Consider the following 22015-nt stretch of genomic DNA (forward strand, 5'->3'; position numbering starts at 1 on the left):
CGTGCCGCCCCCCCCAGGCCCCGCCGCCTCCCCAGCCCGGGCCGCCATGTTAGTAGCTGCCTCCCCCGGTCCCTGCGGCGGCTGCCCGGGCCTAGCGCGAAGCCGGCGCGGCGGTGCCAGGACCCCCCCCCACCAGCCAGCGGGGGTGTCAAGGCGCGGGGGGACCCCCCCGCACCCACACAGCGCTAACCAGCCCCGCTGGGGGGGGGGGTCACCAGCCCCGCTGGCTCTAGCGCTGCCCCAGCCCCCTCCCCGGGCACCCCTTGAAGGGCAACACCCCCCCCCCCGCACCCACAGGCAGCCTCCGCGCCCCTCCCCTCCCATCTCCGTGCAAAGGGGCGCAACCCACCCCAGCGCGATCCCAGCCCCCCCTCCGCCCAGCCACAGCTGCTAGGGGGAGGGGGGGCTGCTCTCTACGCCCCACATCTACCAGCCCTTGGGGGCGTTTGCTCCATTCCCCCCCCCGCACCAAAATCAAACGCACGCTCCCCGGACCCTTCCCCCTCCCACGCGTGGAAAGTTTCACCCCCACCCAGGCGAGCTTTGCACCCCGGCGCGGGGAACAGGTGCTCTCGGCTGGGCTGCTCCCGGGGGGTTTAAAGCCCATCGCAGCTGACAGCGGGGGGGGGGAGCACAAGTATTCGCCCCCCTCCCCCGTTTTAGGGAGTGCCTGGAATCACTAGGGCTCGGAGAGGGGGTGGGGGGGTGTATACACACTCACCGAGTCACACGCACGCACACTCACCCGAAATCCTGGTCCATGGACTTGAAGAAGAATTTGTAGCTGTGCACAGGCCGGTTGCTGAGGACATTTTTAAAATCTGTCAGCGTGACTTTCTCCGGGGGGACGGGCAGCTTCACCAGGTAGGGGGTCTCCTCCTCGTCGATGTGGTAGATGATTTTAGTCTCCGCCATGGGAGAGAGGTGGGGGGGGGGGGGGAAGGGAATACGGGGTGGGGAGGGGGGCAGTCCGGGGCGGGGGCAGGGGGGGGCGGGGGAAGGTCCAGCCCGGGTCGGAGCTGCCCGTCACCCACTCACCGGGTTTCCCAAGCCCCGGTCCGGCGCGGCTGCCAACAGGAAGGGAGAGCTCGGCTCCTGGCTATTGCACCGGGGATTTCATTCCCTGCACCGCTCTCTAGCTGCCCAACGGGAGAAATGCACGCGGTGCCCAGCCCGGCCCGCATCCCCGCGGGGGCCGGCCGTGCCCCGGAGGGGCGAGCGCAGCACCCCGCCGGCCTGGGGCTGCGGGGGGGGGGGGGGGTGGTTGGTAGCAACCTCCTCCCGCGGCTGCAAGCCACCAGCCTTTTGCCCGTTGCTCTTGCTGGGGAGGGGGAGTGAAGCCGCTTCCCAGCCTCCTCCGGGCTGCCTCCTCCCCCCCCGGCTGAGTTAAAGGGACACGGTGAGGCGGAGCCTGGCCCCGGCCTTTCGCAGGCGCGGGAGCAGCCCCGCGCCCGCCGGGTTCCAGGCGGCCCCGCGCCGCGCTCCAGAGCGGGCTCCCCGGGCTCCCGCTCGCGAGCCGGCGCCGGCTTCCGAGACGCTGTGGAAACGCGAGCCACGAAGCCCCCCCGCAGCTCGGGGAACGGAACGGCCAAGCTCGCTCGGCCCCTGCCTGCAAACAGAGCCGGGGGCTGGTTTCTGGGCGGATGGCGCTGGGCAAAGACCAACCTCTGGGTCAGGAAACGTTTGGAGGAGGCCGGCTGTGTGGACGGGGAATGCCAGCCACCCCCAAAGGCAGGCCACGGTTTATGGGATGCCCTGCTTGGAAACCTGGCAGTGAAGCGCCTAGTACATAAGCATCTCGCTTCACAGAGTACCTGACATTTCCTGACTGAGAGCGATTTGCCCTTCCCTGGGAATGCTGGGCCAGATCAGCAACCCCTTGCGTTCAACTAGGCCCTCCTCCTGTGAGCAGCCCCTTTGAGGCCGGTGAAAGGGCTAAGGAAGGGGAGGGGAGGGAGCACCTACAGTTCCCATGGAAATAAAACTCAAGCCGCGATAAGGATGTGCCTAAATATGGATCTGGGACCATAACAGATTAGGCACCAGGGTTGAAAATGCTGGCCAAAGTTTGGGGCCCAGCCCATTCGCTGCCCTACACCTGCTTCTCTTCTGCAGGTTGCTCTGGCTCCTTGCAGGGATAACCTGTGGGATAGGGACACGAGGGACACTGGCTTTGCATTAATAGTTGGAATAGAGGGGAACCAAAGAATGCTGGAATTTAGCGCCCCCCTCCCCCAAAAAACAGACTTTGGGGCTAAACTGAGCAAGAGCTGGTAAAAGAGAGATTTTGGTAGCTGCGGAGAAATGTGTCTTGTGCTTTGTAACTGGAAACAGACAGGTACAGGAAGCAGAGAGGTCACTGGACAAACCAGGGTTGCGCTTTCCCTTTATATTTCAACAGAGCTGGGTTGATTTTTTTTTTCTGTCTAATCACCGTACTCTGTGCTCCCCTGCTGTTAGTGCAATTTGTCATGGACCAGCAGGCTTCTCCAATGCCTATGCTAATAAGAAAGCAGAGAGAGCCATTTGCTGCCGTCAGAAATCTTCTTTAAGAGGTGCTGATTGGGACTCTATCAAGGCTAGATGCTTCTGGGGCGCTTGGCACCTACAAAGCTTTTTACCTATCATAGAAATGTAATTCTTTCTCTGAAGCCATGTAGCATACAACTAAAGCTATCCCAAGCGTTGGAATAGCTTTGGTCCTACTGCTCCAGGTGTGAGAGCGGTGGTTTGGAGCAGAGTGGAGGTCCTCTGGTCCGAGAGAACACCTCTTTAGGGGACCATATTCTGCAGCTCCTCCATTTGAGTGACTCCAGCTTCCTCCTTAGAAGTCCCAAAGGGGGGCAACCAGCGTGTGAAAATTTCCAAAAAGTATGGCTAGTTCGTGGGGAATCTGCTGTTCATTAAAAATATGTCTGCAGCCAAACCCCCAAGCTAATTATATTCCCTTTTTTTTTTTTTTTTTTTTTTGCACACAACCCCCCCTCCCCCCATGAAAGAGCACATTAGTTTCTTCAAATATTCAGCTGCGGCCTGTGGAAAGGGACATCGCAACTCACTCATTGATTTACCTGTGGCAGTGGAATGATTTGTCCTTTAGAAAAAAAGAATAGAGGAGCCAGTCGTGTTAAGGCAGCTGCCCTCAGCCAAATGGTTCGTTAACACTGTGACTATTTATTATTGTGAAAGGGGAGGGGGGGTATCCCCAAATCTAAGCCTGAGGGGTGAGATTTTGAAAAGCACCTAGTTAGGTTCCTAATTCTTGTTGTCTTTTAATGGGAATTGGGCACCTAACTGTAACTTCCTTAGGCACCTTTGAAAATCCTACCCTCCATCTTACCTTTACATAGCATCTTTCAGCCTGAGGTGCTTTAACAAACTACGGGCCCAATCCTGCAAACACAGCTGAGTGTAGCGATTAATTGCTTTGAGCAGCCCCTTTGCTTAGATGTGGTAGTCAGTTTATGCATGATCAGGCCCTGTTTACACTTCACCAAGCCCTGAAATGCAGCCGTCACTGAGGTGGATGAGGTAGCCAGATGGAAAACCAGTGCACAGCATGCATGTCATCAAGGACGGAAGGTTTTTGTTTTATTTATTTATTTATTACTACATACTTGGAATGTAAAAGTATTCCTGGGTGCCCCAGCCAATAGACAGTTTGAGTCTGCCAGCCTGGGGATGGATCTATGGTTCTTTCTACCCTAATTTCCTATGTTCCCGTCCCATTTGAAAAGAAGTCATCTCACCCGAAAGGAACCTAAACATTCTCTATTGTAACAGACACATAGCGTCATTCTGTGTTGAGTGAGCATGGGGCTTGGATCCATTTCAGTAACACTTAGTATCATTGTAACTGGGGCTGACAAAACGGGTGAAGGGGAGATAAGTGTACCAGGGCCCTGAGTTCAAAGGGCCTCCCCCCCCACACCCCCAATCTGTAACATCTGCGTAAATAAAGGGGCGTGGCAGTGAACATGATGTACCAAGGTCTCACATTGCTCTTGCCAGGCCTGACTGTGACATGTATTGGGAAACCAAAATGCTAGCGCCAGCTATCTGCCGGCACTCCTACTACTGTGATGTAATTACAAAATTGCATTTAATGGAATTATCCAACCCTGAATCTCTACAGGCATTTATACCACTGTTTTCACCATTGAGCCCAAATCCCTGTATAATCCTTTAACGAGACATGCAAGGTGAAGAGCAAGGAAAAGCTGTGGCCTGACTTTCCAAAACGTGATTAGTGGTTGTAGGGTGGCTCATCTTTGGGGTGTCCAGTTTGGCACATATCAAAGGCATCTGATTTTCAGGAAGTGCTGAGCACCCATCAGTCTTCTTTAAGGTGTCCCCAGTTCGGCCCCTCAGAATTTAGCCACTAGTCACTTTGGAAACTTCAGGTCTATGTTTTCACTATTTAAATATTGGCCTTTTACTCGCATTAAGCACAAACTACTGAGGATTTCCATAAGCTCACGCATCCAAGTTCTCTCTCTCACGCACACATACACTGTGGTTCACATAACATTTTGGGATGCGCTTGGTACAGAAAATATGCCACAAAAACAGCAGTTTTCCCACATTTTAGAATCGCTTGGTAGGAATGTACAAGATTCCTTATAGCAGGCTTGTTCTCTAACCTGAGTTATGCTTTTCAGATACCCAAGTCCTCTGCAATCTTTTTAATAAACAATAAAGAAACTCCCACACACAAATATTCAAACTGTGGTCTCTTTAGTGGGTACTTAATGACCTGCTGAATTGCTCAGTCTCTAAGGAGGGGCTAACACAGAGATTGGGTCTGCAGAGCCCTGTCCCTGCTCTAGCCAATTTGCTTTCGCTTTTGACAACTAAAAATGGAATGAGTTGTATAATTGTCAGACGGCTACGTGCCAGCATAGAGATGAGGATCTTGGATTTATGACTCACAGACGGATTCCTGTGTCCCGCCCATAATGCCCTGCCTTCTTGGCGTAACCCAGATTAACATTACAGTTAAACCACAAGCTAATCCAATTAAGAAATGTGTTTGGTACATAGTGAGGAACAGGGGGGTTGCCATACTAGTAAACCATTGGTGCACCAAGGCTAATATTTAGCTTCTTGCAGAATTGAGTACCTGACATTTCAAAGGAAAGTCAGATTAAGGCATAATGGTCCTAGCCCTTTGATGGGGGGAATAGCCTTCTGGAGGAGATCAATGCCTGAAGCATAAGTGTTGATCACCCTTTTTTTTTAGCAATTGACACTACAGATTCAGAGATTCCAAGGTCAGGAGGGACCATTGGGATCATCTAGTCTGCCCTCCTGTAGAGCACAGGCCAGAGAACTGCCCCAAAACGATTCCTTTAGCAGATCTTTCAGAAAACCATCCAATCTTGATTTAAAAATTGCCAGTGATGGAGAATGCATCACTGTGGTAAGATGAGACCCTTCTATCAGAGGCCCGGTCTGAGGCCTAAGGCCTGAACTAAAGTAATGGTCAAGACTTTGTTAACATAAAGCAAAGTTAACCTGTGAGCCAGAGGCAGGCCCTGCTCACAGAAGCTGGCAAGGAAAGGGCTGATGCTGCAAAAATATTCAGACCTAAAAGGTACTGGACACTAGAGGTACAAACATGTGCCAGGATGGTACCAGAACACTCCGATACTCGCACATTCCACACAGATAACAAAGAACAGGCAGACCCATCCTAAAGACGGGCAGGAGGGTACTATGATGGCTAGAGTTGTTTTGATCGAACCAACATGTACAAGCTGATAGGCGGCACCTTACTACGTAGAGGGGTTGTACCTCAATACGTCAGGAGTGAGGTGTAACTTGTTTGTATGTAAGAATTCACACGTGAGGAGTTACCTTGTCTGGCCTAGGGGGCAGTGGTGAATCCCGCCACTGACTGAGACGGTCCATTGTCAGGGAGCACATATGCACCAGCAGAACTGTAGACATCTGATCCGGGGACCTAGAGACTGTGTTTTGTTTGGCAATAAACCTGGCCGGGTGCCTTCGTACCTTATCAGAGTCTGTGGTCACTGGGGGTTCTCTCGGGGTCTGCTGGGTCAGCGATCTGCAGAGCCGGGGCCGCACACGGAACACACGCACGCAGCCGACTGTTATCAACATTGAACAGAGCAGAGCACCACACCGGTGACGTCTGATGACAACCATGACCCTTGGTAAATTGCTCCCGTGGTTAATTACCCTCACTGTTACACCTGTGCATCTTATTTCCTGTCTGAATTTGTCTAGCTTCAACTTCCAGCCATTGGATCATGTTAGATTTTTCTCTGCTAGACTGATGAGCAAATATTGGTTCCCCAGGCAGATACTTACAGTCTGTAATCAAGTCACCCCTTAACCTTCTCCTTGTTAAACTAAATGGATTGAGCTCTTTGAGTCTGTCACTGTCAGGCACGTTTTCCAGTCCTTTAATCATTCTTATGGCTCTTCCATTATCAACCCCTTTTTAAAAAATCTGGCTTTTGTGTTGTATTTCTGATGGTCTCTTGTGGCATTGAATTCCACAGGCTTACTGCACGCCGTGTGCTTTAAGCATTTGCACTAGGAATGGGACTTAAAGAAAAGCAAGGATTGGGACCCCCGGGGGTTTTAGGGAACTGTGTGACTCAGGCCCATTCCCAGCTTGCAGGGGTGTTTTCAGAAATCTCTGCAGGTAAAGGAGAAAAAGCATCTCCCCTCACTCTGGTGATCCTTTGGCAGGAGAATCCAAAGACAAGACACGTGTTTATTTCGACTCTAAATGCTTTGGGGATAGGAATAGTCTTTTCCTTGGGTCTGCGTACAGTATCTAGCATAACAGGGCCCTGATGTGTGATTGGGGCCACTAGACACTACCAAGGTACAAATAAATGTCTGAGTGCCCTTCACACCTTGCATGGAATGTTTGAGGTTTAGAAACCTATCAAGGATCAGGAAATTTAGTTTTGGTCCTGTACCAAGAGAAAGGTTCCTGATCTCTTCACAGAACAGCCAAGTGACTCTGCCCCTGCCTGTGCTATGAGACTCATGAGGGGAAGACGAACAGAATGGCCACTCAAACGACACCTCAGACAAACACCTGTCAAGAACTGAGCAAAACCTTTCATTGGGAGCTTAGATGTTGGTTTCGCCTTAGAAAACAAGCCTGCTTTGTTCTCTAAGGGCCAGCCGATGGGAGTTTTGCCAGTGATGTCAATGAGATCATAAAAGTGCCCTTGGGCAGATTGCCAGCTAGCGAATGAAAACTTCTGCTTATCGACAGAATGGGAACATCTGGGCTAGTGTCAGTACAAGCTTCCCACACCCCCATGCTCAACAATCCTTGCCAACTTTCCTTATCCACCCTATCAGTTCTTTGGCATCTCTGCTGAGAATGTCAATGAGGAGGCCAGTGAGTGTCACATCTATGGATGCTTCTCCATCAGGAAGTGAACTGAGGCCACCAACTAGCTGGCAGAGACTCCATCCTGGCTGGATCCACACTAATGACCTAGAGATAAACATTTCTCAATTTGCCAAGCCATTGAGTCCTGCCAGCATGACTCATTTTTACTATTCATTCATGTAATCGAATGCTTTTCACTTAAGCATTATCCACACGAGTCACTGGTGGCAGAGGAGAAAGGGAGAGGGAGATGTTGGCCATTTACAGTGGAATGACGTATGAAAGTTTGGGAACAGTCACCTCTATCTGTGAGCGCAGCCACGCGTGCGAACCATCAAGCAAGACCACTGCTCTTCGCCACACGTTTTAAGTGACCCCCATCTAACGAGGTTTAATTGTAGTGGGTGCTAACAAATTTTCTGAATGTAATAGGAAAGGAAAGTGTAATGTAAACACTCTTCTCATCTCGGGGGGGACAGAGGTGGCTTGATGGCTCACTGTCAGTGTTTTAGCTCCAGTTCATAGAGGCCGTAAATGTTTCCTGTCATCAAAAAATAGCAGATGGCAGCTAGCCATGGAAATTGTCCTCGGAGCTTTTTACAAAGGAAAGACGGGTCGTGTATCGCCCACACGTCTAAACCGTAGGGCCTGGGTTTGTCTAAAATTAAGAAGCAATGGGCCTGCTCCTCAGGTAGTATAAATCACCATTGAAATCAATATACACCACCTGAGTATCTGGCCCTGTGTGTCTATTTCCTCTTCTGCCACCTCGCTGAGCGATGGACAGGTCATTGCAGAACTCTGCTCAGGCGAGGCTCCCATGGCAATAAACCCATCCGCCACCAGAGGGTGGCAAAGGCATTGCAGTTCAGCACATCCGCTCCCCGGCCTTCCAGCAAGGGTCCTTGTTGCTTTTGGCTGCAGCAGGGTTCGAGTGACACCTGATACAGGACATTTTCAAAGGCATTTCAGGGAATGCACATACTCACCTTGCGGGGCTTTCCAGCTACAGGTCTGTGCCCGCCGTGAGGTCTGTAGGAATGAGACAAAATGTACCAAAAAAAAATAAACAAACAAGCAACGCTTGATACCTCAGCTCAGGCAGCACCTGGCGTCTGAACTCCTGTGGGACTGTTTAAAAGGAGCAAGTTAGTAAGCCCTGCTGGGGCCCGTGCATAGTTCCCCTATGACTGTAAATAGAAGCCGTGGGACTGGGGATGGGATACAGCCGCCTCCAGCCCAGGTTCTAATTTTAAATCCAGCCCAGGTCTGTAATGATGCTGTTCCCATCTGAGGGGTGTCAGTGGCTCCATGGGAAGTGTTTTGCGGGGCTCAGGTCAGTTACCAGCAGACAGGTGGCTGCAGCACAAAACCCAGAGCCGTAGTCAGCACGAATTGGCTCCTATGGTGATCAAAGAATGAACAGGCCATGAGACTAGGGTGACCAGATGTCCCTATTTTATACAGACAGTCCTGATATTTGGGGCTTTTTCTTCTATAGGCGCCTATTACCCCCCACCCCTGTCCCAATTTTTCACACTTGCTGTCTGGTCCCCCTACATGAGACTGAACTACCCTCCAGTGCATCAGTGCATCCCAGCAACAGCAAACCCAAAGTGAAAACCAGGTGATTACCTGTATTACAAAGGTGCTCCCATCACTGAAGTGCAGCCACCTCTGAGGTGGAATGTGGCAGCTGTTTAACAGCTCATAGCAACACTACAAACAATTTAGAGGAGGATATGAAGAAGAATCCCAGATTGAACTGAAGCCGTGGAGCATAATTTAAATTGTCCGAATTTGGCCAGAGTCTTACAGGTCATTCCCCATATTTTGCAAAAGGTTTTATGAGATCTTTACTAACTTGATGATCAAAAGTGACCCAGGCCCCAGTTTTACATCTTACCTAGTGCCCTGTAGTGCCGCTGAAAGCCTGGCGGTGTTGCTGTTGCATACATCACCATTTAAAACTGCCGTGGTCTGCCAGATAACATCTGAGGGATGAAGTCTGAATGGCAGAGGATTCTGTTTAGTTCTATAAGCCAGATGGGTTGGAAACATTGACAGCAGCAGGAAAAACAAAACCCAGCCCATCTCTTTGCTGGTCAAATGCCTGAACTTGCCACTCTTATGAAGAAAAGTCTCCCTTTGAAGTTGCTGGAAGTTCTGCTTGTGAAGGGACGTCAGGCTGGAGCACGGAGGCAGGTCATCAAAGCAGCAAGTGGGATCCAGTTCATTTTGATAAAGTGTCATTTTTCCTCCTCTTGATTTTTTTAGATGGGAGCCTCAAATGCAAGGCCTATATTAAATTCCCTGCCTCCACAGATCAAGTGGGACGAAACCTGTGTTCTAGCCAAGACACAATCCCTAGATGAATCCCATCCACAGGGCATCTATGGGACTAGAAACACCAACCCCCACCCCCCCTCCACACACACACACACACCTCAAACATTTTCACAGTGAGGACCACATCTCAGCAGTGAGTATAATAGGCACCTCCTGCCTCCCATTCTGCATTGCCTGGTTCACCCAGCTTCCCACTCACCACCGGGCATCACCCCTCCAGCCCTTGTTCACATGGGAAAGTTTTCCTGTAATTGACATTGTCCTTAATGCAATTAAAGCCAGCTCTCTGCGAAGCGCCAGAGTTTGGGAACCTGGACAAGGGACTGTGTTTTGTCCATTTAGGAGAGAGTGAATCACACTGTCTACTTTTGCTCTTTATTTCCCCACTCCTTCCCTTCTGTGTCTCCTCCACCCCCACCGCGGTGCTTGCTCCCCTCTCCTCTTCTTCCTCTGTGCAGGTTTCCGGACACTTTGTTCCCTTCTCCCCGGGATGTTTCTCCAGCTGGTGACTGGCAGCTCCATTCCCATTGGCAAGTAGGTTCCCCTAAATCTTTCCTGTTTCCATTCCTCTTCTGAGCGTGGACCTGAACCAAAGTCACTTGAAGACAATGGAAATATTCCCCTTGACTCCAATGGCCTGTAGCTGCTACACTGGCTCTTCCTTGTTCCCAGCTGCTTTTACGGGTGGCCAGGACCTTCTTGGCAATGAAGAGCCTGACTGCCTGGAGAAACAGAGGGAAATGAGGAGGAACGGTCAGCGCTGTGACCAGCCATCTCTCTGCAGACCACCAATGGGTGGCACAACACCGTTTGGGAGCCTGTGGCCCGGAGCATTGTGTAAGCCAGGATTGGCCCTGGCTAGGCATTAGGACCATGTTCTCCAAGCAGTTTGGTGATCACACCCACCTCTGCCAGCTGCCCGATTTGTGTATGGGAAAAATTCTCCCTTTTGGTTGGCGGCTGGTCACTTGCCCTTGGAGCACATGTAAATGTGGGTGTCATGCGTGTGCAAACAGACCTGTCTGCAGACTTTGCAGCTGCACTTTCGGAGGGCCTTTGGAAGCTCGGCTCCCCATTTCCCATCTAGCACTAATGGGAGAAAGCAAACCCAGTGCGTGCCATGTCCGCCCAACAAATTGGTGGTGTCTTTGGCCTCCAGCAGTTGCAGTGTAATTTGAAAGCATTTTCTGTGGCCCGGCCCTGCAGTTTGCTCAAGGCTTTTAGCAAAAAAAAAACAAAACACATAAGGTGAGGAAATAGTTTTCAATCTAAAAACTGGTCTCAGGTTTGATTCCTTCCCAGTGGGGGTTGGTCGAGGGATGAGCTCAGCTGCTGGAAGCCACCCGTCGGCTCAGAATGGCCGGCCCTGCTTCCCCTTAGATGCTGCAGTGAGGAACACGCGCTCCAGCTTAAAAATGGGCCCGACCCGCGTGGACCCACTGTGTGCTTGTGGGCCCTGAATTCATCTCAGCCAAAGAAATGGAAGGGTCCCGATGCTTGGTGCAACCTGGGGCACTCCAAAGGCAAAGGGTTTGATTGTCACACGTGTTTTTGGGAGCCCTATCCTAGCAGGGCTGACTGAGCAACACCCAGACAAGGGGGGGAACGCCATCAGAGGCAGGGAAATCACCCCAACCTTCCTTTCAATCTGCTGTCAGAAAGGGAATGGGGGGGGGGCTCCAGCTCATCACTAGCCCCCTCTTTAACCTTGTTTATTTTGGCCAGTTGGGAGAGTTGAAGGAGGCCGTGCAGACTGACCTGCTCTCGGGTAAGAGGTGTCATGGAATAACAATGGATTGTTTTTAATATGAATTCCATGTAGGTGAGACACGAAGCATTGGCTAGAGCCAGGCAGACTGGACAGGCTCCTCAATCCACCTCTGGCTATTTATACTGTATCATCCCCTGCTTTTCTCCCATGCCAAATGCTTTGATCTCCCTCTTCCTTTGCCAGGGACTGGACTGTCCATCTAACAGGGTAACATAGGCGGTTTCCACTCTGTCCTGGGAAGAACTCTGTCACTCCCGCTGGACTATTGGTCAGCAGTTGGTGGCTCTCCAAGAGCAGAACGGACTTGGGGAGGCCTGGCGGGTATTTAAGTCCAGCAGGAATTCCAGGTAGGAGGAATTGACTAAATGTGCACCAAGTGGCATGAGCTTTAGAAGTTTAACTCCTGGCAGCAGGGGGGTGGGGCAGATTCCTGACCCCCTGCTAAAGGCAAATTCTTTGCTTCTCTGTCTGCCCATGCTAGAGTCCTGAAGATTCTACTAACAGTAATAATAATCCTCCTATACCATCACCATGCCCGCAAATCCCCCACCCCCGCAGTTTCAATGGGATTTGGTGTCTTCCTTCTCTTTCTGTCCTACAGCACTGTGCGTCGTTACCATGGACTGCTAAACCCTCAGTGGTGGTGTGAGCTGTATCTCCAGTAGAAGGCCTGATCCTGATATGTAACTTCTTGGGAAGTCAATGGGAGGTTTTGCATATAGACTGTAGGATTTGGGCCTTACAGACCCAGTCTGATGAGCCCTCCCTGTGGGGAGCTCTTCCCGAAGTCAAGAGGAGTTCCATGCACTGGGAGTGTGCAGGATCGGGGCCACAGTTTGTTGAGCATTTTGGAGCACTTTGAGGAGGGAGGTGCTGCATAGAGGTAAGCAGGACCATGCGGCTGCTTCTCAGTCTCTTAGAGGGCGTCTTGAAGAGCAAGAAATAAAACCAACTGCATTTGAAAACCAAGTACATTCTTCTTTATTTCTTACATGTAAGGAGAGTTACACAATGGGCTGATAAATGATGACAATAAAGCAACAATGATAGTATGGAAATGAAGTAGATTACAACACAGAGTCAAACCAGCTTTATGGGCCAAACTCTCCTCTCAATCTGGAGAGGCAGCACAGTTCAGTGGCTACTGCACACAGCTGAAAAGCAGGAGATTTGTGTCCTAGTCCTAGCTCCGCTATTGATCTCTTGTGTATCTTTGGACAAGCTGATACAAATCACGGTGTGCCTCAGTTTCCCCATCTGAGACGTGAAGACAGTTCTACTTACACACCTTTGTAAAGCACTTTGAGATCTTGGGCGGAAGGGCTCCTTGGTATTAATTGTTATTATAGGGTTGCACAGCTGTCACAGAGAAAAAAATAGCCCCATATATAATTTAGGAGGCATTTTCTATTGCACATATTACACATATTACATATTTTATTAACAGATTTTCTGGCTGATGTACCCCCGTCTAACTTCAAATAATTAAAACTGGGAGGGCTGCATATTAGAAATAAAAAAATAAATGTTCCAAATGCACCTCAGAAAAAGCCAAATGCAGCACCAGGCCCCCTGCAGAGGATTCATAGATGATCGTAACAGAGGGGACTGTTACGATCATCCAATCTGGTCTCCTGTGTAACACAAGCTAGAGAACCTCATCCACTAATTTCTGCATCAAGCCCAGAATTTCTGGCTGAGCTGGAGCGTAATCTTTCAGCAAGCATCCCCTTTTGATTTAAAGACTTCAGGTGACAGAGACTCCACCACGTCTCTCGGTAAGGTGTTCCTACGGTTAATCACCCAGCGTAGCCCTCAAACCAGAAGCATGGTTTGTCACTGCTAACACCTTCTGGGTTTTACATTAAAAACCTAAAGACACTTCTCTACGTTGCAATGACTACTATTTGATCAGGGAGTTTGTTAAAATAAAAAATCCTAAATGGTATAAAATAATCAAATACAAAAAAACTTTACAGCTTTTCCTGTGCTCGCCATGAGTTTTCTTTCCACGTGCAAAATCTCTTGTAGCATTTCATTTCTTTGCGGGGGAAATCATCAGACAAACCAAAATGATTCTTTTTTCCATGAACAAACTGTTGTGGGTCAGATCATTAGCTGATGTAAACTGGTGTAGCCACCAGAGCTTACTGATTTACACCAGCTGAGAAACTGGCTCTGCCTTTGCTTCAAGTTCCAGTGTCACCTGGGAAGCAGCACTTGGCCTCTGCCCATTTGAATTTTAACACACGCCCAACCACTCAGATATTGGGGGAAGAAACACTTTTTGCTTCACTCTGTGGGAAGACAATCCTCAAGCCATTCGGGTGCATCCTACCTGCTGCATGCAACCCGGGCAAGCCCCACATAAAGCCTGGGTTATAGCATCACACCTGCCAGGCAGGTTCTCATCTAAATGGAGCTCCACTGTAATTAGCAAGTTTCTAATTTCCAAAATATATATCTATATACCCATTCCCAGCTGTGTACTTTCTGGCAAAATATCTAAGCTGCAGACTAACATAATCCCTGTTGTTTTGGCACCTGTATATGGATTGCGCAGCTGCATCAAATTACACCATCTCACAAGCATCTAGTCAAGTTCAGCTCACTAAGGCTTCAATTAAGATCTCACCAGCTCATGCCGAGGATAGTTTTATGCCCAGACACTCTGAATCACAAGAGCTGTTCTTTTTTTTATCTTTTCCAAATCACCACGTCCACCTCGGTGCCTTAGTTCTTTATCTGTACCCACTTTCCTGCCTCCAGAAGGGACTCCTACTGTTTATGTCCAATTAAGATCATGACAATGTCGTCTTCATTAAACTAATCCTAGGATTTCTCTCTGTCTTTCTCTCTGGTGCCAAATTACTGTGCTTGCTGAAAAAGGAGAAGAAGTCAGTGTCGGTCCGATGGCCTATAGAACTGTTAACAATAACGATCATTCACTTATGAACAATTGCACTTGGGAGGGAAAACGGCCAAAAGGACTTCATCAGTGGGAACGCAAGTGCAAGAAAACGAACTACTTTCTGGCAGCTTTCCTATCAAAGCGGAGAGCACAAATCACAGGGAAAGGATCATGCTTTCACGGCTCCAAAGTCAAAACCACCAGCACCGGATAATATTGATTCCAAGAATTAAAAATAAAGGCCCTGTTGCTGCGCAAAGCTCTCTGGAAAATTCTCGCTTCCAAAGAGCCGAGCCGATCTGGGCCCAGCTGGCATTTACCGTAACCTTTTTTAAGGTCACTGATGTAAACTGTTGCCTTGTTTCCAAACAAAAGATTACAGTCTACAAAATCTTAACTACCCTACCAGGCCCTTTGCATTTTCTGCCATCAACTTGCTTCAGAACAGGGGGAGCAACCAGCAGGCAAATATTAAGGGGTTTTATTATTATAGTGAAATGCGTTTCTCGGGAATCAAGGGTGCAAAGCTTGACAACAGTCCGTAAATCAAAAGGGGACCATGTCTGCTGAAGATTAAATGCAGCATCTGCTCAGTGCAGTCATCTTTTCCTTGCAGTGCTATAAACACATGCATTTAAGGTTCTCAAAGTGCTGTACAAATATTAATGAATTGCTCCTCTATGAGCGAGGAATTATCCTCCATATACTGATGAGAAACCTGAGCTGCAGAGAGAACAGCCATACTCCTTCAGGCCAAGGGGAAAGACCAACAATATACAAGAACAAACATGCAAAGGAGCTAAAGCTAATGAGCTGCTCCATGGTGCCAGAGCTGAAAGCTGTCTGCCCTCTCATCACTCCTCTACACCATCAAACACAAGATGACGCCACTTAGTTATTTAACCGTACTATGGAAACACTGCCCAGATTGTCCTGTAGTCTTGCCTGGATCTCTTTACCTCCGGCCTCTGACCTGGCAAATTACACACCTGGCATGTGTCCCTGAAATAGGGCAGCAATGCATGCCTTGTCCGGCTTGATTTTCTCGTTGATTAGCAAAAACCAACCTTGCACTGAACCTGTTCAGATCTACACAGGACACTTGATGTGCCAAACTTGAATGCTGCCATTTCAGTCAGCTTTGCTTTGAGAGGGTGCAGTCCTCCAAGAGACCCTCTTTTTAAAATCTCCTCCCCCGCCCCATCAAGGCCTGGGAACTTTTTATTTTTTATTATTAAGCTTTAGTGGTGTGTCTGGCTCTGGACCAGATACAGTCCCTGCCCCAAGGAGCTGGCAGTGGAAGCATCCAGTAAGGTCTCTGTCGGGACATGATTCCTTCAAGAACCATCACCTCTCTTACCAGCCGCGTGGAAAGGAAGGGGTTTCTCTCCTGAGTGCTCCTAGACCCTGCCAGCATGACAACCTCAGATCCTCACGTGGCAGGCCAGAGATGAAGGAGGAACTTTGTCCTCCACGTGCAGCACAGTGCAACTGGCCAGGAAATTGCACATTCTTTTGAAGTACCAGGTAGTGCCTGAGGCAGGTTATCAGACAACGGCCTGATCCATTGTGGCAAATCCTTTGTTCTGTGCTGTCTAGCAAGACTTCCAGCCTGGCCCTTCTTCTGTTTTTTCTTAAAGTGGCCTGGACAGCGAGGGACATCTAACAACCGCTGGGCACAATTTTCCCTGGCCACGTTTTTGTGTAATTCTTCCCGGCCAGCTTTAGGCCCAGGCTGAAACTCCAAGCCGGTTGCGCGATGTAGCCTGTGAGAAACGCAGTTTGCTTTGAGTGGCTGCATGTGCAGAGATGCAGCCACGATACATCGCACAAGCAAAATTCCACCCCCAAATGTCACAGGAGTCTCCACAGAATCACAGACAAAAGCCTCTTCTGAATTACTGATTCATTTGCTTGCTAAGCGGCCACAGTACCACCTTGAGCAACGTAGGGTTACACACACCCCAGGCTTGACTGCTACCCACATTCACATTGGAGATCAAAGCAAAGATGGGGAGCTCTCAAAGCCCTGTGCCTAGTTCAGAAAACATGTTAATTTTTTCCCCTTAAGCTATTTTGCAGCCTAGAAGACAAATGAAATATTTAAACTCCTCTGGAGCTTATGATTAAGTGACCCCATTTCTAGCCTGGGTCTATATAAGCTGCGCAAAGCAATTTGAACTGGCAAGTAAAAGTTCCAACCTTTGACTCACAGACATGAAAGAGAGAGAGACACATATTAATGCTGATTGCTTGAGACTGTGCTGTCCTGATTGACTAACCAGTGCTCCCTCCTGCACCTGCAGAGATGTGGGTTGGATTTCACTCAAGCCCAGCGAAATGCAAGCCAAGAATGGCTCTCTGCTTTCTCAAAGAGAAAAGGAGGACTTGTAGTACCTTAGAGACTAACAAATTTATTTGAGCATAAGCTTTTGTGAGCTACAGCTCACTTCATCGGATCCGAGAAGCTTATGCTCTAATAAATTTGTTAGTCTCTAAGGTGCCACAAGTACTCCTTTTCTTTTTACGGCTATAGACTAACACGGCTGCTACTCTGAAACCTCTCTTTACGTCAGTGGGAGTCATGCTTGGGGCTGGGTTTGGTCCATAGTGAAAAATTCTCCTCCCTGATCCATCCTGCAGCTAAGAGACCTACAGGGTGGAGTTAGGTCTGCACCTCATTGCGTGGGTAGGACCCACCTGGCAAATGCAGGCTATGCAGCAGAGAACCACCCAACGGATCCAAGAATTTTGCTTTGTTCATGGTAAGATTTCTGGTTCTGATCTAACTTACACTGGTTTTCCAACAGTACAATGCATTGACTTCAAAGGAAGCTGTACCTGCTCAAGCCAAGGTTGGATTTGGTCTCTAATTTAAAAAAAAATGAATAATAATAAGATCAGGCCAGGTGGCTGAGGAGAATAAGACAGAGCTAGGAATCCACAGCATCTGGAATCTAATCCCAGTGCTGCCACTTATCCTCTGTAAAATCACAGGCAAGTTACTGCACTTGTATGCCTCGGTTTCCACATCTGGAGGAGGATGGTAATATTTACTCACCCTCCTGGCAGGGCATGAGGATGGATTAGCTAACATTGATACCACATCTTGACTATGGAAAGTACTAAGTGTCATGATTGTTCCTCCTGATTCATGCCAGCATACAGGAGATCAGAATCAGACCCTGTCTTATTCTCTGTTAAACACATTGCAGGGAAAAGTACCTGACGTACGGATGGCTCAGGGTCATGGTGCAGGTTGGGTTTATTTCATGCTGTTAAGTTAAAGCTAAACGTCTGCTGATTCAGCTGAAAAAAACCATTGATGCAAAAGAACCAAAAAATCAGGAAAGGAGAAGGAAAAATAAACAGGAAAGGGGGAAAAGAAGCCACCAAAAAACATCTCAAGATCACACAGCCAAGCTAAATCTTTCTGTATGCAGCTGCACACGCCTCGGTGCCCACCGGGAAGAAAGTCTAAATGAAAGCTCTACGGTAACTGAAAGGATGTTGTAATAAGGAATGCATCTCGTCTATTTTTAATTGCAGCTTCTGGTCCAGCCAGCAGCTTCAGAATGTCTTCATTTACAGTATTCCTTCCTGAAATCTGAAAGCACAGGAGGGAGTGAAGGTTAGCGGTTGCAGACTCATTTAAAATCACGCAAATCAAGCCACTGTGATATATACAGATGTGCAGCAAGGTGCTGACAGCCTGCCCGTCTGGTAAAAATCCTCTTTCTGAGACCCAGCTGAGGCTGGGGGTGGTTTGTGTGTTGTGATGGAGATGCCTCAACTGAAAGGAGGGGCTTGTATTAAGGCACCTGAGTGCTGCTTAGAAGACCTGAGTTAAATTCCCTCCTCCCATGGCTCAGATATCCAAATGGGAATAATGTCATTTCCCCACTTCACTGGTCGAGCCGTGTAAAAAAACAGATTTTTCAGCTCATTGGCAATTCCAACAGAAGTTTCAGATTGACTCAAAAATGAATTTTTTCTAAATTTTTGGTGACTTGAAAAATAATAAGACGAAGAAAAAAGAATCATTTCAGGTCACACAAAACATTTTGATTTTTTTTCAGAATTTCTCTCTCTGTTAGGGTGTTTTTCAACCAAAGCTCTTCACCAAAATTGACGTGAATTTGCCACATGTTTTGGTGTCGCCGAATCTGCATTTTCCACTGAAAAGAAGTTTCAGTTGAAAAATTTCACCCCATTCTCCTCGGAGGAGAACAAGAAGGATAAATGCATCCATGAGTGTGAGGCACTCGGAGTGAAGAGAACTTCCCAGTGCTCTGTGAAAGTGACTCACAACTACATCCAGACCTAGGCGTGAGTGGGGAGGGTTTGGGAGCTTTCCATCCACCTCTTTTGCTGTGGGGTGCCTTCTCTCTTATAATTTCATCTCCATGCTTTGTGACAGCCACTCACGTGATCTGATTCAAACAGAAGCAGACCCCGGTTCCTTTTAGGAAAAGCTTTCTCCCCCTCTTTATACAGAGAATATTCCATTGTTCCAAATAACACATAATGATTTTACTAGAGAGGACAAAACATAGAATCATAGAAGGTCAGGAGGTCATCTAGTCCAACCCCCTTCTTGAAGCAGGACCAATCCCCAATTTTTGCCCCAGATCCCTAAATGGCCCCCTCAAGGATTGAACTCACAACCCTGGGTTTAGCAGGCTACTGAGCTCTCCCTCCCGCCAACAGCGCCTTCATTTGCTAGCAACCCCCCATTGACTCTGCTTCTTTCAGTGATCTGGTATGGTCTTTTCACAGATGTGATCCAGACTGGTCCCAAGCTGTTTAAACGGTTACTATGAGATGCTCTGCAGGATCTAGGCAATAGCATAGCAACAGTTGCAGCTCCAGGATAACTTAATGTGATCACTGCACTAATAAAGTTATAAAGCTGAATTACAGGAGGCCTGGCGCCTGATTCCCTTCTCACTTGCACCACTTTTACACCAGTGTAACTTTGTTGATTTCAGTGGAGTTACTCCAGATTTACACAGGCACGAGAGGAGATTCAGACTCATGGGGGTTTTGTTTACTTGCTTTGGATTAAGTGGATGATGTCCATAACCAAAGTAGCCCATGGTACTTTCTTCCAGGGTGTGGGTCATTCCTAACCTCCATGGGAGCACATTTCAGTTAGGGGGCATCTTTGCCCCGAGGAGCTGGGGAAAGTACTATTTAAAAGACTGGAATAAAGTATTCGAGCTCTGTTACATACTGTGGTGGGAAGAAAATTCTCATCTGCTGCCAAGAGCTTTTAAGGCTCCTAATCACCACTTGTAACTTGTGGCTGCATGATGAGAGAACATGAGCAAAACCAACTCCTCATTCCAGCGGCCATGTGTCAGGCTGCTTGAACATTCCCCCTTCATCTGTGGCTTAGGCTGCTACAATCTTAGCAACACGCTCCCCGCCTCCCCCTTGCCCCCACAATAAAGAGCATCCAACCCAGCATTTAGTGGGTGGAGTGGGTCATCGTTACCTTTGTCTAAATCGATGATCTTTGCTGGGAAGCTCTGGGCCTGCTCGGCCCTCTCCTTCAGGATGTTGTTTTTGAAATCTGCGTGAGGAAGGAGCGCAGTTCAGAGGCCGGCCTCCAACAGAACATTAAAAGAAAGCAATGCTTTTCCGAGGAGAGGGATGTGAGATCGTTCCTGGTGGGCACTAGGTGCATTTCCTGATCGGTCATATTTGCAGAACTACTCAGACACTGGCAGGGAGGAAACGTTTCCCCAGCTTAATCACTTCACTGGCACAGATCAGGTCTGAATACTTCAGCGTCCTGCCCTCAGTAGCGGCCAAGGATTGCTTATGTCTGTAGCGAGATGCTCCGGATTAGCTGGGTGAAGGGCACCTGGGGGCCTTTCCTGATGTCGTTATTTAAAGAATTTTCCTCCTAGGAAAACTCTCAGAAGATGCATGCCCTCGGCAGGATTTCGTCAGAGTTGTAGGAAGCCACCTGGTGCCACCTGCCTCACTCCCCTGCACAGAATTATATCCCAGGTCCCATCCCTGCCCCAGACTTGCCTCCTGGAACTCTTCTATTCTCTGTTGCTGCATTTCACACTCTTTCTAGTTTTCAGGGGCCCATCTTGGGATCTCTGTAGCTCAGCCTCTGACTCTGTATCCTATGATTCTCCGAGCAGTCCCTCCCTCCAGAGGACAGATTATGGGCAGGCCTTTATTTGGACTGCACAGAACAAAACAGAAAGGGCCAAATTCTTCCCTGAGGTACCAGTGAGTCCACTGACATACCCGGAGACACACAGGGAGTGAGTTTGGCCCCCTATGCTCAGCTCGGTACACCAAAGAGGAACAAGATGACTCTAAATGCAATCTTCCCCAAGCTTGACCAATGAGAAGGCCCCCTGATTAACCACCCAAAAAAGGAACTCAAGGCTCCCATTTCAAGCTCCAGTAAAAAGAAGGAGGATCCATCTCCAGCTATGTTACGGGATCCCCTGGGTATGCACACACATCCATGCAGTGACCCTTATGTAAGCCATCACTGAGCCTGGCTTCCATCCCTTTATTTCAGCATGGTTCATCTGACCATGAGATCCAACACTGGGATTCCCAGTCTTCTATACTCTAGGACCCAAGAGTCAGCCACTCCCAACTTCACCTCCTAGGATATTTCTCTGAGTCCTTTTGCCCCTGTTTCCCCTGCACTTCCAAAGAGGAATGATGGTTTGCAGCATCCAGGGAGGACCTGATTGCAACGGACTGAGTAAACTTTGCTACAGTGGAAGATGGGAGGCAGGGAATGGGGCTGGCTCATGACCTTTCTCTTTCCCCAACTCAGTCAACTGCTGTTCATACCCTCTTCTGGGAGCAGAGCAAGGTCAAGTGATTAGAGCAGGGACCTCAGAGTCTGGATTTGGGGATTTTATTTCTATCTCTCCCAGTGACTCACTGCGTAGCATTGGACACATTATTTAGTTGGTCTGTGCCTCAATGTGCCCATCTGTAACATGGGGTTAATGACAAAGTGCTTCGAGACTCTTCAATGGTAGACCCTAGAGAAGTGGCTTCGTGATTATCATCCTTATAACATCCCTTCACAGAATGTGGGGCAAATTTTCATCCTGTTTTTGCATCACAGGGCTTCACATTCCCATGAATTTTGCTTTGAGCTGCAAAGAAGCCCAAAAGCTCAAAGTGAAAGTAAAGAGTTTTGCCCGGTTTCCTCCAAACCCATAAATCAGCCCCCAGCATATCCCAAAACTCCCAGTTACCCCAAAACTCAAGCCCCCAGGGTCAGCCCAAAATGTCTGGCAAACTTGGCCCAAGTTTTAGGTTTGTGCACTGAGATTTCCAAAGCTGCCTGCAGACTGTGGATGGACAAGTCCCACAGAAATGAATGAGAAACTGGGCAACCAACCAAACCCTTTAGACGGCTTGGAAAGTCTCAGTCGTGATTAATTTTGATCCAAGAGTTGAGAACTGCTGCAGGAGGCACCCTGCTGATTCAACACATACCCAGCCTTATGCCTTCACTTTTGTACTGGGTCAGGTCAGTTGTGTCAGCTGAAACCTCTTTGAGATTCACGTCCTTCCTGACAAAGGGAATGAGGGG

At 48.8% G+C, this 22015-nt stretch overlaps 2 protein-coding genes and 1 long non-coding RNA gene across 9 annotated transcripts in view; 1 reads left to right on the forward strand and 2 right to left on the reverse strand.

Annotated features, from left to right (window-relative positions):
- DVL1 (dishevelled segment polarity protein 1) overlaps positions 1-4709 on the reverse strand; it is a 179847-nt gene extending 175138 nt beyond the window's left edge. For 3 of the 7 annotated variants that reach the window (XR_006286434.1, XM_037880971.2, XM_037880970.2), the window contains exon 1: positions 746-948. Coding sequence is in view for 4 of the 7 variants with exons in the window: in XM_037880971.2 (XP_037736899.1) it covers positions 746-812 (67 nt within the window). In the remaining 3 variants the exon portion in view is untranslated. Of the gene's footprint in view, positions 1-745 lie in introns of all 7 variants that reach the window. The other 4 variants (XR_006286435.1, XM_037880972.2, XM_037880973.2 and 1 more) reach the window with 3 other exon arrangements.
- Positions 745-14380, forward strand: LOC119563932. The gene is made up of 3 exons (XR_005222713.2): positions 745-864; positions 11691-11854; positions 12109-14380. It is a non-coding gene; the product is annotated as an uncharacterized LOC119563932 (long non-coding RNA).
- Positions 12466-22015, reverse strand: part of MXRA8 (matrix remodeling associated 8) — a 36604-nt gene continuing 27054 nt past the window's right edge. The window contains exons 9-11 of the mRNA XM_007070191.4: positions 21919-21995; positions 19919-19996; positions 12466-18025 (exon numbers count right to left, since the gene is read on the reverse strand). Of these exons, the coding sequence (XP_007070253.1) occupies positions 18000-18025; positions 19919-19996; positions 21919-21995 (181 nt within the window). The 3' untranslated portion in view covers positions 12466-17999. The remainder of the gene's footprint in view (positions 18026-19918; positions 19997-21918; positions 21996-22015) is intronic.

The sequence above is a fragment of the Chelonia mydas genome, chromosome 18 (genome assembly GCF_015237465.2).
Source record: "Chelonia mydas isolate rCheMyd1 chromosome 18, rCheMyd1.pri.v2, whole genome shotgun sequence".
NCBI lineage: Eukaryota > Metazoa > Chordata > Testudines > Cheloniidae > Chelonia > Chelonia mydas.